General features: G+C 38.3%; 3 protein-coding genes across 3 annotated transcripts; all 3 read right to left on the bottom strand.

Annotated features, from left to right (window-relative positions):
* Positions 1-1,026: 1,026 nt before the first annotated feature.
* LOC6041112 (nose resistant to fluoxetine protein 6) lies at positions 1,027-8,552 on the bottom strand. Its single transcript, XM_038264537.1, has 8 exons — positions 8,278-8,552; positions 8,067-8,209; positions 7,861-7,998; positions 2,375-3,202; positions 2,114-2,307; positions 1,558-2,056; positions 1,352-1,493; positions 1,027-1,292 (listed from the first exon to the last, which is right to left on the bottom strand). The coding sequence occupies exons 1-8, from the start codon at positions 8,369-8,371 to the stop codon at positions 1,231-1,233; spliced, it is 2,100 nt and encodes a 699-aa protein (XP_038120465.1). The 5' UTR covers positions 8,372-8,552; the 3' UTR covers positions 1,027-1,230.
* A 3,111-nt stretch (positions 8,553-11,663) lies between these two features.
* LOC6041113 (nose resistant to fluoxetine protein 6) lies at positions 11,664-13,657 on the bottom strand. Its single transcript, XM_038261313.1, has 7 exons — positions 13,625-13,657; positions 13,347-13,568; positions 12,690-13,160; positions 12,442-12,635; positions 12,047-12,384; positions 11,847-11,989; positions 11,664-11,786 (listed from the first exon to the last, which is right to left on the bottom strand). The coding sequence occupies exons 1-7, from the start codon at positions 13,655-13,657 to the stop codon at positions 11,664-11,666; spliced, it is 1,524 nt and encodes a 507-aa protein (XP_038117241.1).
* Positions 13,658-13,858: 201 nt separating this feature from the next.
* On the bottom strand, positions 13,859-20,673 carry LOC6041114 (nose resistant to fluoxetine protein 6). The gene is made up of 8 exons (XM_038261312.1): positions 20,574-20,673; positions 19,976-20,520; positions 19,724-19,917; positions 19,514-19,664; positions 19,263-19,449; positions 19,069-19,211; positions 18,783-18,984; positions 13,859-13,923 (listed from the first exon to the last, which is right to left on the bottom strand). Exons 1-8 carry the CDS (start codon positions 20,590-20,592, stop codon positions 13,859-13,861), a joined length of 1,506 nt encoding a protein of 501 aa, XP_038117240.1. The 5' UTR covers positions 20,593-20,673.
* Between the last annotated feature and the right edge of the window lie 4,471 nt (positions 20,674-25,144).

Raw genomic sequence — 25,144 nt, 5'->3', positions numbered from 1 at the left:
TATGGGCTATTTTAGCCAGTTTCGCACTCCGTCAAATTTTGTATTTTCGATTAGTGGACCCCGTAAAAATTGCATTTTTTTGGCGTGAAAAATCAACAAGCTATTTATCACCCATCATCTCCACCGACGGTACATATTTTAAATTGGTAAAATTAAAATGAATGACCAACTTTCTGAGAGTTCAGATATTTACACCAAATTCTTAATTGAGGTTTTGGTTAGCTTCTGTTTCTACATTCTAGACTCGATTATACGAAGCCTCGATTATCCGATGTTTCGATTATCCGAAGGTTTGTATGGTACTTCGGATAATCAAATCTTGAGAAATCACAAATTTTCGTATTTTTTTATTTCTTTTTTTTCAACTTCAAATGCAAGTTCCGCGACCCCATTTGAGTCAAATCTGACTGGTTGGTTGCCATTTTAGCTACCATTATGGATTTCAAAATTTTTAATCACTTTAGATTAGTTTAGAGTAGTTTAGGGTTCAGCTAAAGCTCATATTTACAGTAAAAAAAAAGACAGCGACATTTTTTTTTTTTGCAATTCCGTCGTGAAACAACTTACTTTTTTTGTCATTCTCGAGCGATGAAACGGCCTACTTTTCTCTACCAAAAAAAAGCAGAATTGAAAATCAATATCTTTCAATACCAGTGTCGAAAAGTTTAACTTTTCAGTACTGAAATGGGTGCTAAAAAGTTGAACTATTCAGCACTAGTATCGAAAAGTAACAATTTTCAATATTTTTTTGTTTTGATCGGTGAATTTACTTAACACATGGACGTTTGGCATAAAATTCCATTCAAAACGCGTTTTTTGAAATTGCAAAAAAATTTGTAAGCAACTTGTTGCAAAGCTAGATTTTTTCTTCTTTTCTTCTTTTTGCAACTTGTTGCATAAACTACTCATTCATGATTCGATTATCCGAAGTGAAATTAAGGTAAGGTAAGTCTAGACTGTATTGACATTTTCATGAACAAAAAATTAAATTTAAACATCACAGCATTTAAAAACATTATTATGAACATATATTGGAGAACTATACATTATACAATAAATATTTGTAAAATTGTTTCGCTCATCTCTCGATGCTCGGTGATAGCACTCTCTGTTGATTTTTTTTAAGACACCGTCATTAATCACACTCTGAGAACCACGAATATGCAGAGCTGCCGGTTTTCATTCATTCATCGTACTACGTCCCTACCTGTGCTACGTCGTTCATTTCATTCACAACTTGCTGTCGACCCGGTTGAGGTTGTTATCCAATGTGACGACGTGGTTAGTTGCGCCTAAAAGAAGACTCACAATTCATTTCATGAGTCTTAACACATTGGTTGATGAATCTTACCTTCTCTCGCCTGGGGTCGCTTCCCGCTGCTTCCACCACCAAGTAAATGCTTGAATATGATATCGAACGGTTTCTCCACGAAAATGTACGCTACCAGTGCTAGCACGTACGTTATTAACGTTACCGAGGTGAAAACCACGATCTTGGGGGAGAAACGACAATCGATCAGTTGGAGATCACTTGATGATCATCTTGTAAGGACATACCACCAATGGGAACGATATCCTCTGCGCTTCGTGCTGGTTACCGTAGACGATCTTCATCACGCTCATGTGGATCAGGTAGAATCCAAAGCTGAGCCGTCCCAGCACTCGGTAGAAGGCATTCTCTAACAGCTTGGACGATCGCAACCGACCGAAAAAGCTGTCCCGTTCGGCGAACATGAGCAGCAGGAAACCGACGACCAAAAAGGAGGTGACCACCAGCCGATGAACTCCCGCGTAGAAGGACATCCACAGCGAAGGTTTGGCGAAATTGTACTGGTGGAACAGGGGCGCTGGCAGGCAGAAGGCAACCAGCGCTGGGAAAACAAAGTACTGCAACGTTTTGTAGAGCTTCGACTTGGCCAACAGGAGGTCGTTCTTTTGCATTTCGTGGTACATGAAACCGACGAGCATTCCTCCGAAGTAGCTTAGACAGTGGGTTTCCGTGGCTTGGTAGCTTAGCGTGAACCAACGGTCGTACCAAAGCTGGAAGGCGTTTCCCCTGGAAGTTGGATTGTAATCAATTGTCAATTAACACACAAAAATAACTTTTGAGTACTTGTTGGTAATCAGCATTACAGCGTCCATAGAATAAAAGTAAATGTTAAGCATTGGAAGTGCCATTCCGAGGACCAACAGTATGTAGAAAATCGGTTTCATTAGATTTGGATACCTCCAAAGTATCATCACGATTGCCATCCCAAAGATAAACAGCTGAAAGTCGGCTGCCAAATACCACGTGTGAATTAGACACTGTTCAATGAAACATTAATTTAAAAAATATTTATCTTTGAAGTTTAACTGTTAAGTTTTCTCTTACCTGCTCCTCCGGCCTATAGTAGTTGTTCAAAAACAGTGCATTAATCCACCACTTGTCCCTGCAAATGGTCCTCACCATCGGCATAATCTTGTACGCCGAAGGACTAACCTGCAGCTGGTCATAAACGGACACTGAAAAGAGCATCACCAGCGCGTACAACGGCAGCGAGCGCAGAAACCGATTGACCACCGCCATCCAAAAGTGCCCCACCGAGAACCGTTTTCCCTCGGTGTACTTAACAAAATGCACCGCCAGCAGCAGGCCACTGATGGCGAAAAAGATGTCCACCTGAAAGGGGACCAACGAGAGGAACATCTGCACCCCAGGCATCGCCGACATTCGCTCAAACACCTCCGGGTTCTGGCTGGTGGTCATTCCGACGCCGATTCCCACGTGGCTTATCGTGATGGTTGTCATGGTTAGCACTCGGATGGCGTCCAGGAAGCGAAGATCCTGCTGGAGTGCGTTCGTTTGCAGCTTGATCGTCAGCCGGTTGAGATTTCTACGCAGTGAAAAGCATGTTAGCACGGAATCGGTCTTGCTTCCCAGCGGTGTCCGGTAGTGGTTGTGGTCGGTGGCCAGTTTGGCGTCGTACACGGAGGAGGCCACTGCCAGGATGAACAGCAACACGATGAGCGTGTAGTACAGGACGTCCCAAAAGTCTAAATCTCTGCTTGATGTTGCGTTCGTTGTGCAATGTTCAATCTCGGAGAACACAGTCAGGTTGTACTCGGATTGCATGCGATAGTTTTGGCAGATGTTCAGTAGCTCGCTATACTGGCTTCTAAACTGCTCGATGTTTGGCAATAACCAGTCGTTAATTATGTACTAAAAGAAAAACAAAGAATGAAAAAGGAAAAAAATAATAAAAAGACCATGCGTCTCCATTACGACATAGAACATAAAGTGACATCTATGCAACGAAAACGACGAACCCTACTTTTATGCGCACTTTTTAAAGCTTGTATTTTGCCTTCCTCACTGAGGTAAGGCTATAATCCTGCTCTAAAAATGAACTTCGTATAAAAACGTCGTAGACCCACCTTCATGTATACATATCGACTCAGAATCGAAAACTGAACAAATGTCTGTGTGTATGTGTGTGTGTATGTGTGTGTGTATGTGTGTGTGTATGTGTGTGTGTATGTATGTATGTGACCAACAAACTAGCTCATGTTTCTCGGCACTGGCTGAACCGATTTGACCCGAACTTGTTGCTTTCGACTTGGTTTAGGGTCCCATAGATCGAGTTTTATACAGATTGAAGTTTCGATAAGTAGTTCAAAAGTTATGTATAAAAATGTGTTTTCACATATATTTGGATCTCACTTAACTGTATGTAAACTATGTCCGGGTCCATCATCCGACCCATCGTTGGTTAGGTTATCAAAAGACCTTTCCAACGAGTCCAAAACATTGAAGATCTGGCAACCCTGTCTCGAGATATGGCCCCTTAAGTGATATTGATGTACTTTTTTGAAGCCGAATCTCACTTAAATGTATGTAAACTATGTCCGGATCCACCATCCGACCTATTTTTGGTTAACTTATCAAAAGACTTTTCCAATGAGTCTAAAACATTGAAGATCTGGCAACCCTGTCTCGAGATATGGCCTCTTAAATGATATTGATGTACTTTTTGGAATCAAATCAAAAATCACCCAAGTAACCACAAGCACTAAATTGAAGTATTAATTCAGTACTAAATCAGCACTGGAATGTTTTGAAGTAGTAAATAAGCTTTGCGAATGCTTTAAAGTACCAAAACTTTGCAGCATTACAACTGGCATTAAATCACCATTTACGACCATGAAAATGTGCTTCAAAGCATTTGATGTTTATCAGCAAAGTAACCCATCGATACTGGAAACATTTCAATCAGGCTCGCTCTTATTGACTTTAATCCTTCTCCTGTCATACCGTTCTAGTAAGCGTGCGGGCTAAGGCGCAGTTCCCCCAGTGTGCATCAGTTTCATTTTTGCGTGAACTGGGTTCAATTCCCGCTGATTGAAGTGTTTTTTTTTTTTTTTTTTGTACAAAACCGCAGCCTATAATTAAGTCAAATTTTTCAAAGCATATTCCCATAGCACAAAGGACATTATCAAAAGTTCTCTGGTAAATTGAATGACTTTTCTCACGCAAAAAGCTGCTTTCTGGAAGTCTGATACACTTTGTGAAATTTTGCCAACCGTGGACCAAGCACTCCTCGGAAAAGCAGTTCCCGTTAGCCGTTAGCCAGTGCTTGTCCCTTTTAAACCGTAATTAATTGTACTGCACTTGCCTGGCTGGCCGCAATTTGCTGAGTGATAATCGATAATTTCCGTCCAACGAAATCACAACGGAAACTCGAAACAGCAGAAAGAAAGTCTTAATTAATGTTCGATGCATCAACCAAATCGATTAAAACTTTCAAAACAAACACTCAATTCCGAATACATCAGTTGGCTGACGCGCATCCAGGAGATCGACGAGAAAAATGTAAGAATAACATCAAAGTGTCACACTCACACATGAAACGCAACAGGAGAAAAAAAAACAAAGCAGGCCCACCACCAAGTGTGTGTGTGGAGCAGCTGTTCTTTTTTTCCCCCAGCCTTGACGTCGATAAAGCAGTTTGTTTTTGTTCGAGCTTTCGGCGAAGTATTAAATCGGCATCACTGTGCGCCACTTGAAATATTTCTCAAGGGAAAAGTGCTGATTAAATGTTTTGAAGCATTATTTGCTGGTATTAAATGCCAATATAATGCTGATTTAATGCTGCTATTTTATGCTTCGCGGTTACTTGGGCAAACCGTCCACATTAACGACCCCCGGGTCTTTTGTGGTCTCTATTGCAAGTTTCTGCTCGAACCTTGGAGTCCGAAGGCTTGAATGGGGAGGGCACCCAAACCTCTTTTTACTTCAAGGAACCTTCCACCCCAGTGTTTGAACTGACGACCTTCGGATTGCGAGTCCAACCGCCGCCAGCGATTCCACCGGAGTAGGCTTGGTTTGGTGTGTTGTTTGTACTTATGGCATGGAAACGACTCCTACACCTGGAAAGACTTAACGGCCTAACAACCAAGGCCGGGACCGACATTTTACTTCCTCATCCGATGGAAGGTTGCAGCAGATGGGAATCGAACCCATAATCATCCGCTTACAAAGCGGACAGCGTAACCATTCGGCCACGCGCTGCCACACACTTTTTGGAAGCCGGATCTAAAAAATTGATGAAACTTGTGTACAGCCATTGTTGTGAGGAAGGCTCCAACCACATAGGTGGATTAAGTTAGTTTTTTTTATACAAAAAGTTGATGTGCAGGAGTCACATAATCATTTCAAAAATTTAAACTTCGTATTCAATTCTACGTCAAACCAGAGAAGGATCTAAATCAAATCATACGACCTTTTTTTTGTTTGGCGTTTAGTGTGGTCCTAGCCAGGGCGGTCCAAAAAACAAAAATATATATATTTTTTTTCAATTCACATGTCTCCGAGCCGCTGAACTAATTTTAGATGGCGCAAGAGCAGGGTTATTAGCTGGACTTTTATGTAAACTGAGAAAAATAAGTCTTATTTGATCAACAACAAGATTTGTTTATTTAAAAACCAAGATTTTGGTTTATTCATTGCTAAACGCCAAAGCTACTTTTTTAAACAACAAACGACTGTTGTGAAATTGATTATTAATTTTTTTTTCGATTATACAGTTGACTCTCTGGCTATCGATCTTTCTCCTTCTGTCAATAAATTTTTCAGTCCCTTCAAGAAGCATGCTTTGATTTTTCGTTTTATAATTTGATAACTCCCGCTCTCAACGGTCACTTCAATATCGACAACGGGAGAGTGTACTGTATTCAAAAAAAAGGTTGTTGTTTTAATCATCAAAAAAAACTTGAATCATACCTCGTACAGGCTGATCGTACAAAATATTATACTGCTTGTAATAATACTAAAAAGTTTCTTTCCTTAGCATAAGGTTTCGGTCCTCGTAAAATTTTTGAAAATAATTTATCGGATTTCGGTATATCAATCGACCTTAAAGTACTATACTTCTCTATAGAAACAAAATCCAAGTGTTTTTTGCTGGAAACGTGATTAAAATACGCAACTTTTGACACTCAAATAAGAATAGGTCATCGCTAAAAATGTTCAAAACCCCACTTTTTATTTTCAAAAAACTATGTCCCAGAATCCTTTTAAAAAATTCACCATTTTTGGATATTTTAGGCCGTTGCAAATATTTTTTTGAAGTTTATGTCCCTCAGCTCTAACAAAATCGAGGGCAAAAAAATTAAAAAATATATAAATTGAAATTACAAGCCTAGGTTTCAACATTTGGATGAAAAAAGTGTTTTAAAATGCATTTTACAGGCGTACAGTTACATTCCAATCATCAGTTTTGATAATATCGAGGTATTGACGGAAGTTTTTTTTCGCAAAAAAAAAACTTTTCGTTGGACTGTACATTGGCATTTCATGAAAATTTAAAATGTTTTCAAAGGAGTTCAAACATACTAAATATGACTATAAACGCGGGAAAATGCATTTGAACTGGTTTTCAGTTGATTAAACTTTAATTTTCATTAAAATTTTGAGGTTTTCGAAAAAATATTTTTTTCCCTCCGGATTATTCAGGCCAACTTTTCGACATAAACTTTGAAAAATATTTGCAACGGCCTTACGTCAAACATCCAAAAAAATCACAGAAAAATAGGTTCAGCTGTGAGCTTTGTAATCCAGAGACCTTCAAATCAGCAAACAAAATTTTCATTTGATCTGTAAGTGTACTCAGCTATGTTTTTGAAATGTCTTGGTATTTTTCATGCGAAGCTCAACTAATCACCTTTTATTTGAAATGTGGCGAGCTAAAATTGGTTCAACTGTTTCAAATATTTTTCAATCGATTTTTTAGTTTTTTTAATGAAAATTGGAATGAATGATTTATTCATTTTCATCATAAATTTTGTTTTGCCCCATTATTAAGGCTAATGCCAATAGTTTTAAAAGTTTTTGTCCCTAGGCTCTGGTCGGGGTCGAGGGAAGGGCAAAAATATAAAAATTGAAATAACAAGTTAAAGTTTCAACATATGACTTAAAAGGTGCTTTAAAATGCATTTTACACTAGTTCAATTGTTTTGCAATTATTAGTTTTCAAAATCGAAACGAAAAAAACTTTTGCTGTACTAAACATCGAAAAATTTCAAAAATTCATAAGATTTTAAAATTATTCCAAACATAGTCAAAATTACTCTAAACGTAGGGGATTTTTTTAAATTAATTTCAGGTGATTGCACTCAACTATCCATTGAAATTTAGAAGTTTTTTGAAAACGCAATCCAATTTTACAAGCATTCTTTGTCGGCTCAAAATTTATCAAAATCCAGAAACTGTCGTTAAGCTCTTAGTAATGAACATTTCCACACGTTAAACTTTAAGCCGCATGACTAAGCACGGTCAAGCGCAGAAAGTCACTCAACTCTATCCATCACCGGCGTCATTACCTTAAACTCCACATCAAATTCGGGCTGCCAAAACCGTTGCTGATCGCGCAAATTTTCCACCAATTTTCGGCACGCCTCCACACAAACACCACGTGTCAGCACATCGTGCTGGTACTGGTACGCGTACTTGGAGTACTTCTGCAAGATGGAAATCCTTGAGATTGTTGAACGGTGTTCTGGTTTAGCTAACACTTTTAGACACTTGCTTGAATTGATCTCCAGAGTGGCGAATTTTCATCGGGTTTCACGACACTTTTCACGATACAAAATGCTCCCTCAGGATCTGATCGAAGACATTTGTCGATACTTTCATAGTGGAACAATGGTGGCATTTGATGGTATTCACTCACTAAAAAGATTAATATTTTGTTGAAAAATACTTTTCCTGATTTTTTTCAAAAACTTGATTTGTCTCACTATTGTAATCCACTAAACTCCACCCATTAGCCACCGGAAGGTGCTGGTTCGTAACCAAGGCCAGCATTAAAGATAGCCACGATTTGCATCCCATCGTGCACAGTTAAACTCTTGCACTAAGTTACGCACTAAACAACTGCTTCTTTCTTTTGCCTAGCTGCAAGGTAGTCAACGCGTGCCCGATCATCCAAAACAGTTCTGCTGCTGCTGCTGGAGATTTAAACATCTGATCGCTGCGCAGTCGTCCAACGGACTAAACTCCGCTGATCCAGCGGGTGACTACTAAGTACTCGTACTAGTTCCCAGTTAGCACGGAGAGAAATGTTCTAATGCAGTTTTACGACTGTAAAATTATATTGAGAGCGTCTCGAAATTATCGATGATTCGTCAAGTAATTTTGCACTACTTTGAAAAATCGCAAATAAATATACAGTATTTCAGAGTAGATGTTCTACCTTACACGTAGAACCAAGTTCAACAACAAACCGTTTAGTACAGTTTCGTTCCGGTCCGGTCCAGCCTCTCACTTTATTCACGTGGAAAGTTTTCGCGCAATGCTGCTGCTACAGGCGAGAAACGTCCGGGATTTGCATCCCATTGATAGTGTGTACTCAACATTCTCTGGCTGAGAACCCGCGGAGAAAAAAGAGCCTTTTGTGAGAATGAGCAAATCCCCCCGGAGCGTCATCGGGAGACGCGCCCCATGACTAATTTAATTGCTCCACAACGATCAGTAATGACGAGGTTTGTTTATTTTGCTGGAACCCATTTGCATGGTATACAATCACACATATTGAACTGCAGAACATTTTATACCTCATTTAAGAACTATCAACATCATTTTTTTAATGATTTTCACATTTTCAAAAATGGTCACTCATGGTCACTATTTTAAAAAATGAAAAAACTGCAAATTTTTTGCTGAAATCAAACTTTCGTTGGCTAAATCTGCACTGCACTTTTTCGAAAAATTTGTATTGTACTTTTTGATTGCAAATTTAAATCTACGTTATCCCACCGGAGGTCGCGTACGTGTACTTTGTACACAGTTTGTAAGGGCATTTGTAAAAAATGCAAAAACACGCGACTTCCCGAAGGTTATAAAAATCAGGTCAAAAAAATCTTATGAGTACTTAGCTTTGGCTACTCAGGGTTCCTTCCAAGAATTTAGAAAGTTCAGTATTTTTTTTCATTTTCATCTACTTTTTTGTGGTTTGTGTAATTTGATAATTTATAATTCTTTAAATAACTACTAATTTCCTTTCCTATTAATAACCACAATAAACGTATATAAAAGACTGTCAAAAGAAGACAATTTGTATGTTAATATTCGTAAAAACTGTCCCTTGGGAAGATTTTTTTCTGATCGAATTGGTGTCTACGACAATGTTGTTGGTTAGGATAAGGACTTTTCAGTCACAATAGGAACACGAAAAACAACTTCCCGAGACGAGTCGTTTGCAAGATTTGCTACTGTAGATATCATTTTTTGAGAAATTGTCATACAAAATTTCAAACATCTTTTTGAGATGCAAAATCAAATATCCGATCGACACATTTTTTGATAAAGTGCACCGTTTTCTGGTTAGGGACCATCCACAAACCACGTGGACACTTTTTTGATAATCTCAACAAGTTGCAAGTTGGAGTAAAATTTTTCGAAAAATGTTTAGTTTTTTTTTTGCAATTCGAAAATACTTGATAAAGCTAAAGCGGTTCAGCAAAAAATCGAAGAATTGAAAAAGATTTTTATTCAAATCTTCGATAATATTATTTGCATTTCTTTTATGAAGTTTGCAAAAATGAACACTTTTCGAAAGTTAATTATAAAAAAAAGTATCACCTCACATTGTGAGCAAATCTTATGTTTTTTTCATGAAATGTTATTAACAAATATCGTTTTCGAGCAGGCAAAATAAAAATATCCAAAATATTTGCCTTCCCGTTTGTAATCATAGTAGCCAATGTGTTATGCTGAAAACGCTTATACTATACTAACATTATTGAAAATTCGTCACTTTTTGTTTACTAAAATGCAAATATCTCGGCTTTGCGTGGACATAAATTGAATGTTAAAAAAAGCAAAATGATTTCCGTAAAACTTCCTATAAGCTGAATGCATAAGTAAAACTTCCTATAAGCTGAATGCATAAGTTTTGTCTGCAAAATTTTTTGACTCGTTTTGGAGAGCGATTTTCCAATTTTTTTAGCTAAAAAAAATGTCTCCCTAAAACGCCCTGCCCAAACACAAGCTTTTATGGATTATGACTCTACATGAATTTGTTTAGGGGACATTAAACTATAACTTGAAGCCCAAGGCGACCAAATTTGAATGACTTTAGTATGATTGTTACGCACATTTCTGAAAAATACTCGAAAAATGCACTTTTTTCATTCAAGCTCCGCGCGCGAGTTGTAAACCATTTTTGGGAACTTTTTGTTGTATGGAAACATTGTTCCTGACATCCTAATCTATCATTCTAGGGGTGAGCACCAAAGATTTGACAACTTTTCTTTTTTTTTTGGGACGGCCTACTTACTGCACATCGACAATTCACAAAAATTCAAACAATTTTTGATATTCAAATAGCAGAGGAATGGAATTTTAAATTGATTTTAGCTGATTGCACTTAAATTTCCATTGAATTTTGACGTTTTTGATGTTTAAGAATAATTGAGGTGCTGCTGACACGAAACAAACAAACAGATGAGTATTTTTTTAGGCTTGCTTTTAAGTCTTTCGACCTTTTGTCCATTTGACCTAATGTCATTCGAACTTTTGTCGTCTATTTTCTAAAAAAATCACAATTAGGGGAACTATACCCTTTCTCAGCCTATTTTTATTAACGGCCTATCAGCAGTTTGAACATGAATTAAAGTTTTCATAAAGTTTTTTGACTGTTCCAAAGTAATAAATAGCTCAAATAAAAGTGAGCAAGCAACTCTCCATTGTTGATACATCTCAAAATGTTGATTTAATAGCGGAAAACGGCAAAAGTGATGAGAATTGGTCGAACGGCTTAGTGTGATTATATTTCCCCTATTTGGTATATTTCCCCTATGTATTTGAATTTTGCTGAAAGTGCTCATGAGATAGCTTAGGTTCGCGTTCGTCTTTGAGAGAATATTGAACATATTTGTGAGAAAACATGATGGCATGAGGTAGTCTTTGTAATTAGTATATGGGTTCAAACTCCGGGTTGAGTTTAAGATATAACTTCTAATTCGTTGAAAATGACAGTCATGTTAGTATATTGGGTGCTTTATTTGTATTTAAAACGAGGTGTGATATGTACTAACTAAATTAATGATTCAAATATTTCGTATTTGTCTATTTCAACGAGACTTTTTATTTATTTAGCAAAACCATTTTCAATCTACTAACCTCAAATACGCTTTTTACTGGCCGGTTTGCTCGCCAGCAGATTGGCCACCGGCTGTTCAATCAGCAAGAACATCACCAACCCCAGTCCGTACGACAGCACCAACGTGATTGCCGTGCACAAAATCTGAAGAAAACATCGATTTAGTTCCAAATTTTGAGAGATTTGCGAGGCTGTAGAACGTACCAGCTTTGGAACACCGACGATAACAGGCGATTGAATAGCACTGGATGCTGCCGCCAGAAGCAGAACGTTGTTGTGGTATACGCAGTAGGTTAGCTTTCCCAGGGGTAACAGGTACCGGTGCTGCATTAGTTGTCTCAGTCGATCTTAAAAAAGTCACAGGTTATATAAGGTTAGGGGAAAAAAGTCGATCGACAACATACCTTTTTTGTTAAGTGCCATATTGATCAGCAAAGCTGCTACCGTAAAGCCGAAGCAGTTTTTGACCAGAGCACCGTATGTTGGCATCATCCGGGATAGAGGGTCCATCTTGCCTTCGTAGATGAACAGTGCCGGTAGGTAACAGGCAGCTAGGCAGCACATAGCCAGCAGTTTGACTGCTGACAAGACCTTTTTGAACAACATGCGATTTTCAGAGGATTTGTAACGTTGATACAGTAGTCCTGCCATTATTCCGTAGAAATAGCCGGCGCTGCTAGTATGAAACGGTTTGTACATACGCTCCAACCATTCATCCTCAATGAACAACGGTGTTGATATCCTTGAAGGTGAAACTGTGTTGAAGAAAATGTTGTCAAATTGAACCCTAGGGACTCACCTGATGGCACTGGTAAACAGTGGGGGTAGCTCTCTGAACCACATCTCAAGGCTTGGTCCAGCCAAGTTCAGCGTCACCATGAAGCCGATCCAGTACTTGACGGTTTTTGGAAATCGATGCATCGTCAGAAGAGCAAACAAACCGAACAGATAGAACTGGAAATCTGCGCTCAAATACCAGCTGGCTCGAAGACACTGTTGGAATGATTTCAAAGTTATTTTCTGAACAAACTTTTGCCACTTACTTACAGTTTCATTCGCGTTGATGTAGTTGTTCACAAATAACAGATTGCTCCACCAACTTGTGCGACAATTCTTCGATTCTGAGCCCACAATCCTTTCGTGCAGTGGTCCTAGCTGAATCCGGCGGTACAAGGTAGCTGTCACCAGCATCACTAACAGGTACACCGGAAGAATCCGCTTCAATCGGTTGATCACCTTGTCCCACAGCACGTTCCACCAGCGCTCAACACTTTTGGGATCTTTGTCGAGCAGGTCCAGAAGGTTCACGGTCAGCAGAAGCCCACCGATGGTGAAGAACCATTGCACCAAATTGGGCGTCAGCAGGGCAATGGCTGCCATAACCGGATTCGAAACCGTTTCTTCGACAATTTCCGGGTTTTGCAGCGGTACTCGAACCAGCTCCATGCTGGTGTGCAACAGGATAATCGAGGCCATCGTTACGAATCGAAAGCCCTCCAAAAACAGAAAGTCCTTGCTCTGTGCGGATCTTGGAGGGGTATTCAAGGATTGAAAGTTTCGCGAAATAGACCATATTGTAGCGATGCGGAGCCCTGGAAGAAGTTGAACTGTGACCTCACTTGATATTGTATTCATCGAATGCATACCGATTGGTCCGTGAGCCATAGATTTCTTTTTCAGGTGATAGTCAAGGATCGTACCCACAACTGCCATCCCTGCGAGCAGACAGATAATGGAAATACAAACTACATCCCAAGTATCGAGTGGCTCAGCTGTACGATTAGGTTCATGACAGTATTCAATCTCTGCGTATGCTTCCAGCCCAAAGTCCGACCTGATCTCTTGGTTGACGCACAAGCTCACCACTTCGCCGTACAGCTTTCGGTGATGCGATTGAAACGGGTAGTATTTGCTATCTTTGAGGTACTAAAAAGGATCAAACTTTCTTGATATCATTCAATAAATCAACTCGTGATACATACAGCGAAATCTACTGAAAAAGGTTGAACGACCATATCCTGTAACTGACTTTGGCCAAGTCCTTCAAGACTGCGTGAACATCTCCCGATGCAAAGCGCTCGTTCCAGCAAATTGTAGCGATAATTTCGAGCATTAGAACTGATGTCCTGCAATTTAATTACATTTTAACTTTATCAACAAATTCTTATCAACTGCACTTTTCATAATTTTAACAGACCTGCACCCGATTCCAAACTTCATTCGAGGAATTCGGTTTCACCACCGCCCGAACCATACAGAAGGCACTTCTTTGTTCCAGACACTGTACGTAATTATCGTAGCGATAAAGATCTGGCAATGTGGTCTTGGCATGATTTCCGTTGGCACATTCCACCTTTTTAGTCCGCCATGTTTTCCTGCACAACAACTGATCCATCGGATCTAACCAGGGATATTGAAAAGATCGCATAGGAAAAGATGGTACTGATTTGTAACATTCTTTAATTTCACTTATATATGACACAAATTACAACAAACCACCTGTCTTTAGCACTGCCCAAAAGCTTTTGGTTGTTTTAATCGATTTCCATAGTTTGCATGCCGAAATTTTGCGCTAACTCTCCTTTCATTGAAGGTTGCGTATACAATTTGGCTAGGGACTGTCCGTTGATGACGCATCGTTTTGCATAAATTGTTTAAATTCACACTTGATTTTTTTTTGTTAAGCTCACTGAAAACTAAGAATAATATCTGCATCTATAACTTGCAACTTTATACGTTATTTACGAATGTTCCATAACTAGTCAATCAGGAGACATAAAGATCGAATGATAATTTTTATTTTAGGTTTTACATGATTGAATAAGTGAGGCGTGACACAGTGTAGCGCTAATTTTGACAACAGACGTTTTGGAAGCTGTGATCACTGTGATACATGTTTGAAATTAGCACTGATGATTGGGTTGCAATAAAAATACAAATTAAAGTAGTGGCAGAAAATGCAAACACATTAAACTAAATATAAAGAAATACGCCGACTTTTATATGCAATGCCATGACCCCTAAAAAGTGTCATGAAAGCGTGCGGTTGTTTGGGACAAGTACCAATACCTTGATAGCAGAGGTGTGAATTCACGCCGCACATTAGTCTTTAGTACATAACTCTCGAATACTCATTTTTTTCATTACTTTACGGAACTATGTTGGTCACGGCTGATCGTTGTCCTAGTGGCCGTGAAAGCAACAGTTTAAGTTTACAGTATTGACTACACTCAGTAACTACAAGGAGAAGTTTAATTCAGTAAATGATGGGAACAATGCAAAGTTATTAAAAACTTGTCAAATATAGTTCATTTTATTAAATTCAAGGATTTGTGTTTCAATAAAATTTATAAGTAGAACAAGAATAAATAACATTTGGTGACAGTATTAAAGGTGCTATTAGACAATGGCAAACAAACAAACTAGCACATTTTGTGTTTGACACAGGGGGCGACATCTATATCTCACTACAGGCAGCTCAACCGCATCTATCATCAGCTGTCAATTACGGCACCAGAACAAAAGAGAACTGTCATTTACGGCACCAAAACAAAGCCAGAAGAAAAGAAACAGCTGTTCATTACGGAACCAAAACAAAGCAAGTGCGCACTGTAAAAAAGTACAAAAACTTCATAAAATGGAAAGAAACTGATCATTTTTTTCATGTAAACTTATACCGCAATTCAAGTTTAAAATGTAGTGTATGTTTTTGCAATGATTTTTCTCAAGTTATGTTCAAAATAAACTACTAACGTTGGATCATTTCGAACACATCTGGCCGATAACCTTATTTCAAGTTGTACTTTTATCACATGAAACGTTTTACTTAACGAAAAAAAAAAACGAAATTGACTTTTTAGCTGTCGGCCACCATTGCTAGTACCAACCACTAGTGTCTTCCTTTTTATCTACAAGGACATCGCCGCCCTGGGCTCCTAAGTGTATGAAAGTATGGCATGGAGCGACGGCGCCGAATACCCATATTTACACAAAGAATTGTAGAGCGCCCACCGCGGGATTCGAACCGTCGACCTCTGGATTGTGAGTCCAGTGCGCGGTCCAATTGATCCACACGGGTGGGACAAAACGTTTTACTTAACTACTGTGTAATTTGACTTTTACTATAGGGTAATTCTCAGCCAACTCACACAGCAGTTGCCCCGACCCCTCTTCGATTTGCATGAAACTTTGTCCTAAGGGGTAACTTTTGTCCCTGATCACGAATCCGAGGTTCGTTTTTTGATATCTCGTGACGGAGGGGCGGTACGACCCCTTCCATTTTTGAACATGCGAAAAAAGAGGTGTTTTTTTAATAATTTGCAGCCTGAAACGGTGATGAGATAGAAATTTGGTGTCAAAGGGACTTTTATGTAAAATTAGACGCCCGATTTGATGGCGTACTCAGGATTCCGAAAAACGTATTTTCATCGAAAAAACACTAAAAAGTTTTAAAATCCTACCATTTTCCGTTACTCGACTGTAAAATTTTTGGAACATGTCATTTTATGGGAAATTTAATGTACTTTTCGAATCTACATTGAACCAGAGGGGTCATTTTTTCATTTAGAACAATTTTTTTCATTTTAAAATTTCGTGTTTTTTCTAACTTTGCAGGGTTATTTTTTAGAGTGTAACAATGTTCTATAAAGTTGCAGAGCAGACAATTACAAAAATTTTGATATAAAAACATAAGGGTTTGCTTATAAACATCACGAGTTATCACGATTTTACGAAAAAAAAGTTTTGAAAAAGTTGGTCGTCATCGATCATGGCCGTTCATGGTCACTCGCGACAGACACGGACGACGAATCAAAGAGAAACGCAAAAAGTAAGTTTATCAAAACTTTTTTTTCGTAAAATCGTGATAACTCGTGATGTTTGTAAGCAAACCCCTTATGTCTTTATATCAAATTTTTTGTAATTGTTAGCTCTACAACTTTGTAGAACATTGTTACACTCTAAAAAATAACCCTGCAAAGTTAGAAAAAACACGAAATTTTAAAATGAAAAATTTTGTTCTAAATGGAAAAATGACCCTTCTGGGTCAATGTAGATTCGAAAAGTACATTAAATTTCCCATAAAATGACATGTTCCAAAAAATTTTACAGTCGAGTAACGGAAAATGGGAGAATTTTTAAAACTTTTTTAGTGTTTTTTTCGAAGAAAAATACGTTTTTTCGGAATTCTGAGTACGCCATCAAATCGGGCGTCTAATTTTACATAAAAGTCTCTTTGACACCACATTTCTATCTCATCACCGTTTCAGGCTGCAAATTATTGAAAAACACCTCTTTTTTCGCATGTTCAAAAATGGAAGGGGTCGTACCGCCCCTCCGTCACGAGATATCAAAAAACGGACCTCGGATTCGTAATCAGGGACAAAAGTTACCCCTTAGGACAAAGTTTCACGCAAATCGAAGAGGGGTCGGGGCAACTTTTCCCGATTCCGTGTGAGTTGGTAGAGAATTACCCTATAGTCATTAAATATTTATAATATACAAGCCTTACCCGACAAACTTCGTTCTGCCTTTTTTGCGTTTGTTGACGTTTTTTGATTTTTGCCTATTCAGCCTCCTGTGATCAAAATATGATTTTACGTAACTTTCTCCATACAATTTGCCGATGGTCCGTAATCGGTTTCAGAGCGGCCAAAGTGTCAATTAGTTAGCGTAAGAACCTTCCTTGGGCTTAAACGAACCCAACGCAACAAAAAGCATCCGACGCTGCGTATTGAACTGATTCGCGTTCGAACAAAACCATCGAAATGTTTTATATTTATACAAGCCTTACCCGACAAACTTCGTTCTGCCTTTTTTTTTCGTTTGTTGACGTTTTAGGCTTTTTTTACTTATTCAGCCTCCTGTGATCAAAATTTGATTTAACGTAACTTTCCCCATATAATCTGCAAATTTCCGGAATCGGTTCCAGAGTGGCCAAAGTTGTCACTTTTTTGCGTAAGAAACTTCCTTGGACTTATACGAACTCAACGCAATAAAGAGCACCTCGATCCGACGCTCCGTATTGAACTGATTCGCGTTCGAACAAAACTGTCGAAATTTTTTATATATTCAGCCATTCCACGTCAAACAGGAAGTCTCCAAATCAAAAGTGCTCCGATTTGGCTCAAATTTGGAGTGGGGGTTCTTTGGCCCAAATAATTAGACCCGTATTTTTTTGTTTGGCGATTAGGGTGGTCCTATCCGAAATAGGGTGTTCCAAAAAATTGCGTTTTTCGTCGATTTTCTCAAAAACCACATTTTTCAAAGAATCATATCTTGCGTCTTTCAATTACGAAAATTTTGGTACCCAAACATGTACAGGTCATCGCTGAAATTTTCAAGTTATCGCAGTTTTAGTGAAAAAGTTGATTTTTACCCGTTTTCGTCATTTTCCCATTTTTGCGCGCGACTCGTCGAAAAAACCAGTTTTTATGCTGAAAAAAATCATATCTCCGAAACGTGTTAATGGATATCCGCAATTTTTTGATATGTTATGTAAAGTATTACAAGGAATCAGGGAAAATATTTTTAGACATGGGCTCTTTGGTCCCAAGACCTTAAAATCGGCCAATGAAATTTTCATAGGACCTTTTCGAATATTCAGCTAGTTTTTTTACCTCAATATATTTTTCTTAAAAGCCCAACTAATAACCTTTCTTTTGAATTATGGCGCTCCAAAATTGGTTCAGCCGTTCCGGAGATATGATTTTTTGAAAAATGTGGTTTTTGTGAAAATCGACGAAAAACGCAATTTTTTGGACCACCCTATTTCGGATAGGACCACCCTAATCGCTAAATAAAAAAATACGGGTCTAATTATTTGGGCCAAAGAACCCCCACTCTAAATTTGAGCCAAATCGGAGCACTTTTGATTTGGAGACTTCCTGTTTGACGTGGAATGGCTGTATATAGATAATATAAAATATAAATTTAAATAATATTTTTGTTTTTATTGTGCGCAGTTTCCAAGCAATATCAATCTCAACCCACAAGATGGCGGCCTTTAGCATCCCCCTGGTTTGAAAGTTTGCCAACCTCGCGAGTTTATTTGTTTGTTTATTGTAGTCTAATAGCTCCTTAGGTTTGCCGTTTTATTCTCAATTTTCAGGGAAAAAACAAAATAAAATAAAAAGCGTTTACCAATCCTTTTTTCATTTTTACTTTTATGCCTTCGATTCGCACAACCAGATAGGCCTTTCGCTTTTTTCACTGAAAATTTACCAGCAAACCGGAAGTAGTTTGTTTTACTTCCCAACAGATTAGCCAAGGGTTGCTCGACCAACAGGAACAGAACCAGTCCTAGCCCGTACGAAAGCACCAAGATGCCCACCGTGCTCCCAATCTGCAAAAAATAGAATTAATCCGTGTTGGGTTAGTTCAACATAAATTGGGATGATGCAAAAAATTAAAGCAATCAAGGACCTACCAACATCGATGCATCAAGTGTTATGGTTTCCCGCACGACAACGACCAACGCCGTCACAAGCACAAAATTTATGTGGTACACCGTGTAGCTCAGTTTTCCCAGCGGTACGAGGCAAGTGTGCTCCATAATATTCCTAAATGAGCCTGGAAAAGAACATCAATCTATGATAACCAGAGACGCTTTCACAAGTATACCTTCTTCATTGAGGGCCGCATTGACGAACACTACGGCAGCCGCTATGCTACATATGTTTTTGGCCACAGAGCCGTAGATTGGCATTGGCCACGGAAGAGGCTTGAGGTTTGCTTCATACAAGAGATACGCTGGTGCATAACAGGCAACTGTAACGACTATTGCTAAAATTGCGATTGCAGAGCGAACCTAGATGAGAAATTTTGATAGGATTAGAATAATATAGGAGATTATGCCCTGCAAACATATTTACCTTTTGACTCTCGAGAATCTTTCCAGATTGTTTGATTTGGTGATACATCATTCCTGCAACGATACCGTAAAAGTACCCGGCACTACTCGTCTGGAACGGCTTGTACATTTTTTCCATCCATTCGTCGTCAAAAAAGGTTGGAGCCGAAAACCTTCAAAAAGATAAATTTATGAAGAGTTAAGTGGTTGAGAAATTAGAAATATAGCAAACCTAATAGCGTTGGTTGAAAGTGGAGGCAGCTGTCTAAACCATATCTCCAAGCCTGGCCCAGCAAAGTTCAGTATCACCATGAAGCCGATCCAGTACTTGGTGGTCTTCGAAAACCTTGTCATCATTAGCAATGCAAATATTCCAAACAGATAGTACTGAAAATCTGCACTCAAATACCAACTCGCTCGTAGACACTGATGGAAAGATTTACAACATTATGCTCTGATGATAATTCTTTCAATCGGAACTCACCGTATCATTTCCATTGACGTAGTTGTTCACAAACAGCAAATTGATCCACCAATTCGTGCGACAATTGCTCGATTCAGCGCCCACAATCCGATCATACAGTGGTCCAAGAGGGATTCTCCTAATTAGGGTGGCTGCTAGTAGAATCATGAACAGATACACTGGCAGGATCCGCTTCAACCGGTTGACCACCTTGTCCCACAGCACCTTCCGCCAACTTAGAATGCTGCCAGGATTTTTTACCAAAAAGTCCAACAAATTTACAGCCGTTAGCAATCCACCGATTGCGAAGAACAGCTGCACCAAATTTGTAGTCATTTGACACACAGATGCAAAAATCGAATTTTGGAACGCTTCTTCAAACAGTTCCGGATTTTGCAACGGAATTCTCATCCACATTTGAGCGGCGTGAACTATGACAACAACGAACATCGTGACGAATCGTACACCCTCCAAACACAGGAAATCCTTGCCCAGTACGGATCTGGGAGGGGCGGTCATCGAGCGCAGGTTACGCGGAATTGACCAAACTGTAGCGAGGCGGTGTTCTGGAAAAATGACATGAAACATGATTTGACACAGAAAAAAATCATCAACATACCGATTGATTCGAGATTCATTCCAAAGTGGTCTGCCAGAGATAATTTCTTCTTCAGATGATAGTCAAAATCGTGCTTAGAATTGAAAACACAATAACTAAACAGATAACGGCGATACAGATAACATCCCACGTGTCAAGTGGATCCACCCTGCGATTTGGTTCATGGCAGTACTCAATCTCTGCGAAAGCTTCCAGACCGTATTCCGAACGAAGCTCCCGGTTGACGCACACGTTCACCACTTCTCCGTGCAGCTTTCGGTGGTGCGATTGAAGTGGGAAGAATTTGGCATCTAGAAAATACTAGAAAAAGGGTTCCAATCTCGCATGATCACTTCTGTCATCTGGGGGTAAATCGGGGCAACAGTCTGAATAGGGACAGCATTATTAAATCTCTTTATAGCTTGAAATTTGGAAATCGATGCACTATTTTTTCGAAACCAATCAAAAACCTAAATATTGTGCAGTAACAAGGCTAAAACAGCTGTCCCAATTCACCCCATGTGTCCTGATTTGCCTCAGATGACGGTATTCTTACATTGAAATCCACTGCAAAACGTTCAACTAGTAGTTCTTGGCGCTCACTATGGCTAAGTTCATTGACGATTTGAAGACACCTCTCGATGCAAATTGCTCGTTCCACTAAATTATGGCGATAGAAGCGTCCATTCGAGTAAGTACTCTGAAATGTTATTATAGTTGATATTATGAAAAAATTAACGACGACGGACAGATATTCTGAACTGAATCTCAACCAACCCGTATTCGATTCCACACTTCATTGGAGGAGTTCGGCTTCACCACTGCTCGCACCATACAGAAGGTACTTCCTTGCGCCAGACACTGGTCGTAATTGTCGTAGCGGTAAAGAGCGGGTAGTTTGACATTGTCTAAAAAACCTTTACATTTTTTAATTCAAAATTCACAAATTACAAGATTTCACAAATTACAAGATTATAACATCGGCGAGATCATGTTGTCGTATGTCGCTTTCAGACAATATGAGAAAAACGCGATTTGATGTTTAACAAGCAGTGTGAACGATTAAAACACGTTTTGATCTGAGTTATAATTAAAAATGTAAACGAATTGACGTGCAGGCAAGAGTGACAAAAAGGTCCCTGACTACATTATGAAGAGTGCATACATATGAAGAGTGACAACATTACACGGACAGTTTTTGTTAAATATCTCAGGATTTGAATCAAGTTTTTGAGGTTAACTCAATTCGTCGCTGTTGTGCTAACTTGTCGCACGTGCATTTTGGGCCAAATTGAGTTAAGAACGCCATTTTGTGCAGCTAACAATGCCTCACCTTTTGACTTCATGGATCTCCAAAATTCGATTCCAATCCTGAGATATTCAATAAAAACCGAAAAAACTCCGTTCATTTTTGTCACTTTCATATGAAAGAAGTTTAATCTTGTTGTGCTATCTTGACACAGCCTGAAAATTGATGTAAGTGCAACAATTGGCCAATTTCAGCATTTCAGGTCAGAACGCGTTTAACATAAATAAGAGCTCGACTACCGTAAATTTTTGTAATTTTAATTCAACCAAACTTCAGGAAAATGCACAGATAGGTCAACAAAACAAAACGTGTTTGTTATTGTTTACATTGCGTACTCAAGTTTGTGTTTATTCAAGGTCAAACATTAAAACGCTTTTTTCTCGGAACGTCAAAAAGCCACGTGCAACAAGTTAGCACGACAGCGTCGAATTCAGCTCAAAATCATCATGCGACAGGATAGCATGATCACGACGATATGTTATTTCCTTACCAGCATATGCTCCTTGTACGTGACTCAATACATGATGAGTGCAACATAATAATATCAATTTAACAATAACCTTGTTTGGTAGGAAGGTAAATTTCTTCGACATATTGTTGTTTTTTTTTAAATCACGCAATTTGTAAATTAAAATGCTCTAGTATCACTAATGCGCTTGCATAATTTTTCTTGAGTTCTACACAAGAAAAACAAACACTTTTCTAAAGCTCACCACCGCTTTGTTGCTCTGCCCACATTAAACTGACCAGTGTGTTCACATTCTATTCTAATGGCAGCCAGCAATTAAGATTTGGTAACCGGTCAGTCGAGTCCTTGAAATGACCTAATCAAACTTCTGGCAGGTTCACTGGTTGTTTGCTAAAAAAGTTCTGCCCGAACAATTTCTGCAGGTGAAGTTTTGAACCTTTGCCATACAGTCGTAAAATTTTCAATTGTGGAAAAAGTAAAAAAAAAACAAAAATGTCATTGAGGGACCATTCAAAACGAGGGGGCGTCTGAATTTTGGACAGCTAAGGTATAAGATGCGTGACAGGGTGGAGGGGATGGGGGGTCTGGACATAAGTTATGCTCATTGAGCCGATTCAAGATGTCAAGATTATTTCCACGATGATTAAATGCATGATCTTGAAAAATTAAAATTACACTACACTGCCCACCATTGAAAAAACGGCTAATATCCACTTTTGACAGACACACTTGGTGCTAGAAGATATTCCAACGCATCTTCTGGAACTTGAATTTTACTGAAATAGTGTTTAGACTTGGCTGCCGATGCGAAAAACCAAACGGCTAATATGCCACTCTTATGGGAAATTGCCTTGACGGAGATTTTGTGACAAACACTTATATGCGTTTTTCTCAGAATACTTGATTTGGCATAATAGCCGAATTTTCAATTATGGGCAGTACAAAACACATTGTAATATGCAGACTGATATCTAGTCAAAACATAATGTGTACACATTGGGGCCATTTATTACCATAAATTCAAGCGAAACTATTTAAAAGCTTTTAGTAGTATATCACAAGCCCATTCTGTACGGTCAACCCACAAAAACTGGCTACAATCAACTTGGTATCGTATACTTTGCTTATTTTTTTTAACATTCTATTGCTAACGCTCGACAGCCCGGCAAAAGCGTGCAGCGAACCGAATGAAAAGGCCGAGTGACGTCAAGAGAAGCGCTGCTAACCACCACAACAGTTCTCTTTAAAATGTTATCTTACTTCCTGTAGGTAAAATTTTCAATAAACAAAAAAAAAGATAAAGTGAAATCTAGTGTTAAGTGCCTAATATACAACAAAACTAAACACCGCGATTATACAATGGTTAGAAGACTTGAGAAGTTCATTTGCAGCACTACTGCATTTCCTTGCATCTAAGAGCATCTTCTGATATACATTTGCCAAGCCTCTAACAAGTTTGTCAAAATCGAGTTTTTCAAAAAAAAAAACAAAAAAACGGGAAAGCTTTTTTCCGGGTTTAATTCTAGAAAGTAAGTGTTTTGAATATTTTTGTATTTCGTAATTTAAATATCGCTGTATTTCGAAGCCTTTGTATCGTATCAAAAAGTGATCAAAGACAAACTTGTAGGAAATTTGATGGGCTTTCCAAAAGAAACTGAAAGAAAAAAAAGCACCTTTTATGAGATTTTTTGATTTTTAAGTTTAAAAGTCATATTTTAATGTGAGCCCTCGTTTTTTTTTTCGTTCAAAATTTTTGTGAAAATAGCCTAAGATGTTACAAAAAGACTCACGAAAAATTCAGGATGGAGTAACTCACCTGAAAAAAATACAAAAACCATTTACTGAAACTGTTTTTTTGAAAAGTGCTCTAAACGTCAAAATTTTCAAAAAACGAGTACGGGAATCGATTCTCCAGACAATTTTACAGAAAAGTCTCCATATTGACCACTGTCCTAAGTCCAATCCTTGTGAAGTTACAGCGGCTTTAAAAATAAAGATGTTGAAAAAAATGGTTTTTTTATGGTTTTTGACAATTTCTATATGACAGACTTGATTTTTCAGTCTCGTAAATATTTTTACCGGAAAGCTCGTCCAATTTCCCATAAGAGTGTCTTACACCACTATTTAAAATAACATTTTTTATGATTTAAGCTAATTTATGCCAGGTAACTACAATCCACTGAACTACACTGAAAAAAATATTCTGTTTTGAGCTATGAGCAATGTAATTAGCATATATCTGTAAGCCCATACTTCAAATTGAAATGTGTTCTAAAATAATCTTATGGGAAATTGGACGAGCTTTCCGGTAAAAATATTTACGAGACTGAAAAATCAAGTCTGTCATATAGAATTTGTCAAATACCCTCAAAACCCAATTTGTTTCAACATTTTTTTTTAGAGCCGCTGTAACTTCACAAGGATTGGACTTAGGACAGTGGTCTATATGGAGACTTTTATATAGAAGTCTGGAGACATTTCCTGTACTCGGTTTTGAAAATTTTTACGTTTAGAGCACTTTAAAAAAACAGTTTCAGTAAATGATTTGTGTATTTTTTTATCCTCCATCCTGAATTTTTCGCGAGTTTTATTGAAACATCTTAGGCTAATTTCACAAAAAAAATTGAACGAAAGAAAACGTGCGCTAGCCTTCAAATTTGACTTTTAAGCTCAAAAATAAAAAAAAATCTCATAAAAGTTACGTGTTTTTTTCTTTCAGTGTTTTTTTTTTCGGAAAGCCTGTCAAATTTCCTACAAGTTTGTCTTTGATCACTTTTTGATACAACGCAACGGCTTCGAGATACAGCGATATTT

The sequence above is a fragment of the Culex quinquefasciatus genome, chromosome 3, assembly GCF_015732765.1.
Source record: "Culex quinquefasciatus strain JHB chromosome 3, VPISU_Cqui_1.0_pri_paternal, whole genome shotgun sequence".
Classification (NCBI taxonomy): domain Eukaryota; kingdom Metazoa; phylum Arthropoda; class Insecta; order Diptera; family Culicidae; genus Culex; species Culex quinquefasciatus.
Note: the sequence above shows the minus strand (reverse complement) of the source record. Positions and strands in the feature narration are given on the sequence as shown.

Bases quoted from the DNA above. Each gene is read 5' to 3' on its own strand.
- LOC6041112 (XM_038264537.1), bottom strand. From the start codon at position 8,371: ATGGGATGCAAATCGTGGCTATCTTTAATGCTGGCCTTGGTTACGAAC. The intron at 7,999-8,066 runs GCAAGTGTCTAA...TCCATCTTGCAG, and splicing joins CACTCTGGAGATCAATTCAA to AAGTACTCCAAGTACGCGTA. The intron at 3,203-7,860 runs GTAATGACGCCG...TTTTTCTTTTAG, and splicing joins AATTTGATGTGGAGTTTAAG to TACATAATTAACGACTGGTT.
- LOC6041113 (XM_038261313.1), bottom strand. From the start codon at position 13,657: ATGGTCGTTCAACCTTTTTCAGTAGATTTCGCT. The intron at 12,636-12,689 runs GTAAGTAAGTGG...TCATTCCAACAG, and splicing joins ACATCAACGCGAATGAAACT to TGTCTTCGAGCCAGCTGGTA. The intron at 12,385-12,441 runs GTGAGTCCCTAG...TTCACCTTCAAG, and splicing joins CTGTTTACCAGTGCCATCAG to GATATCAACACCGTTGTTCA.
- LOC6041114 (XM_038261312.1), bottom strand. The intron at 19,918-19,975 runs GTGAGTTCCGAT...TCTTTCCATCAG, and splicing joins ACGTCAATGGAAATGATACG to TGTCTACGAGCGAGTTGGTA. The intron at 18,985-19,068 runs GTAGGTCCTTGA...TATTTTTTGCAG, and splicing joins CACTTGATGCATCGATGTTG to ATTGGGAGCACGGTGGGCAT.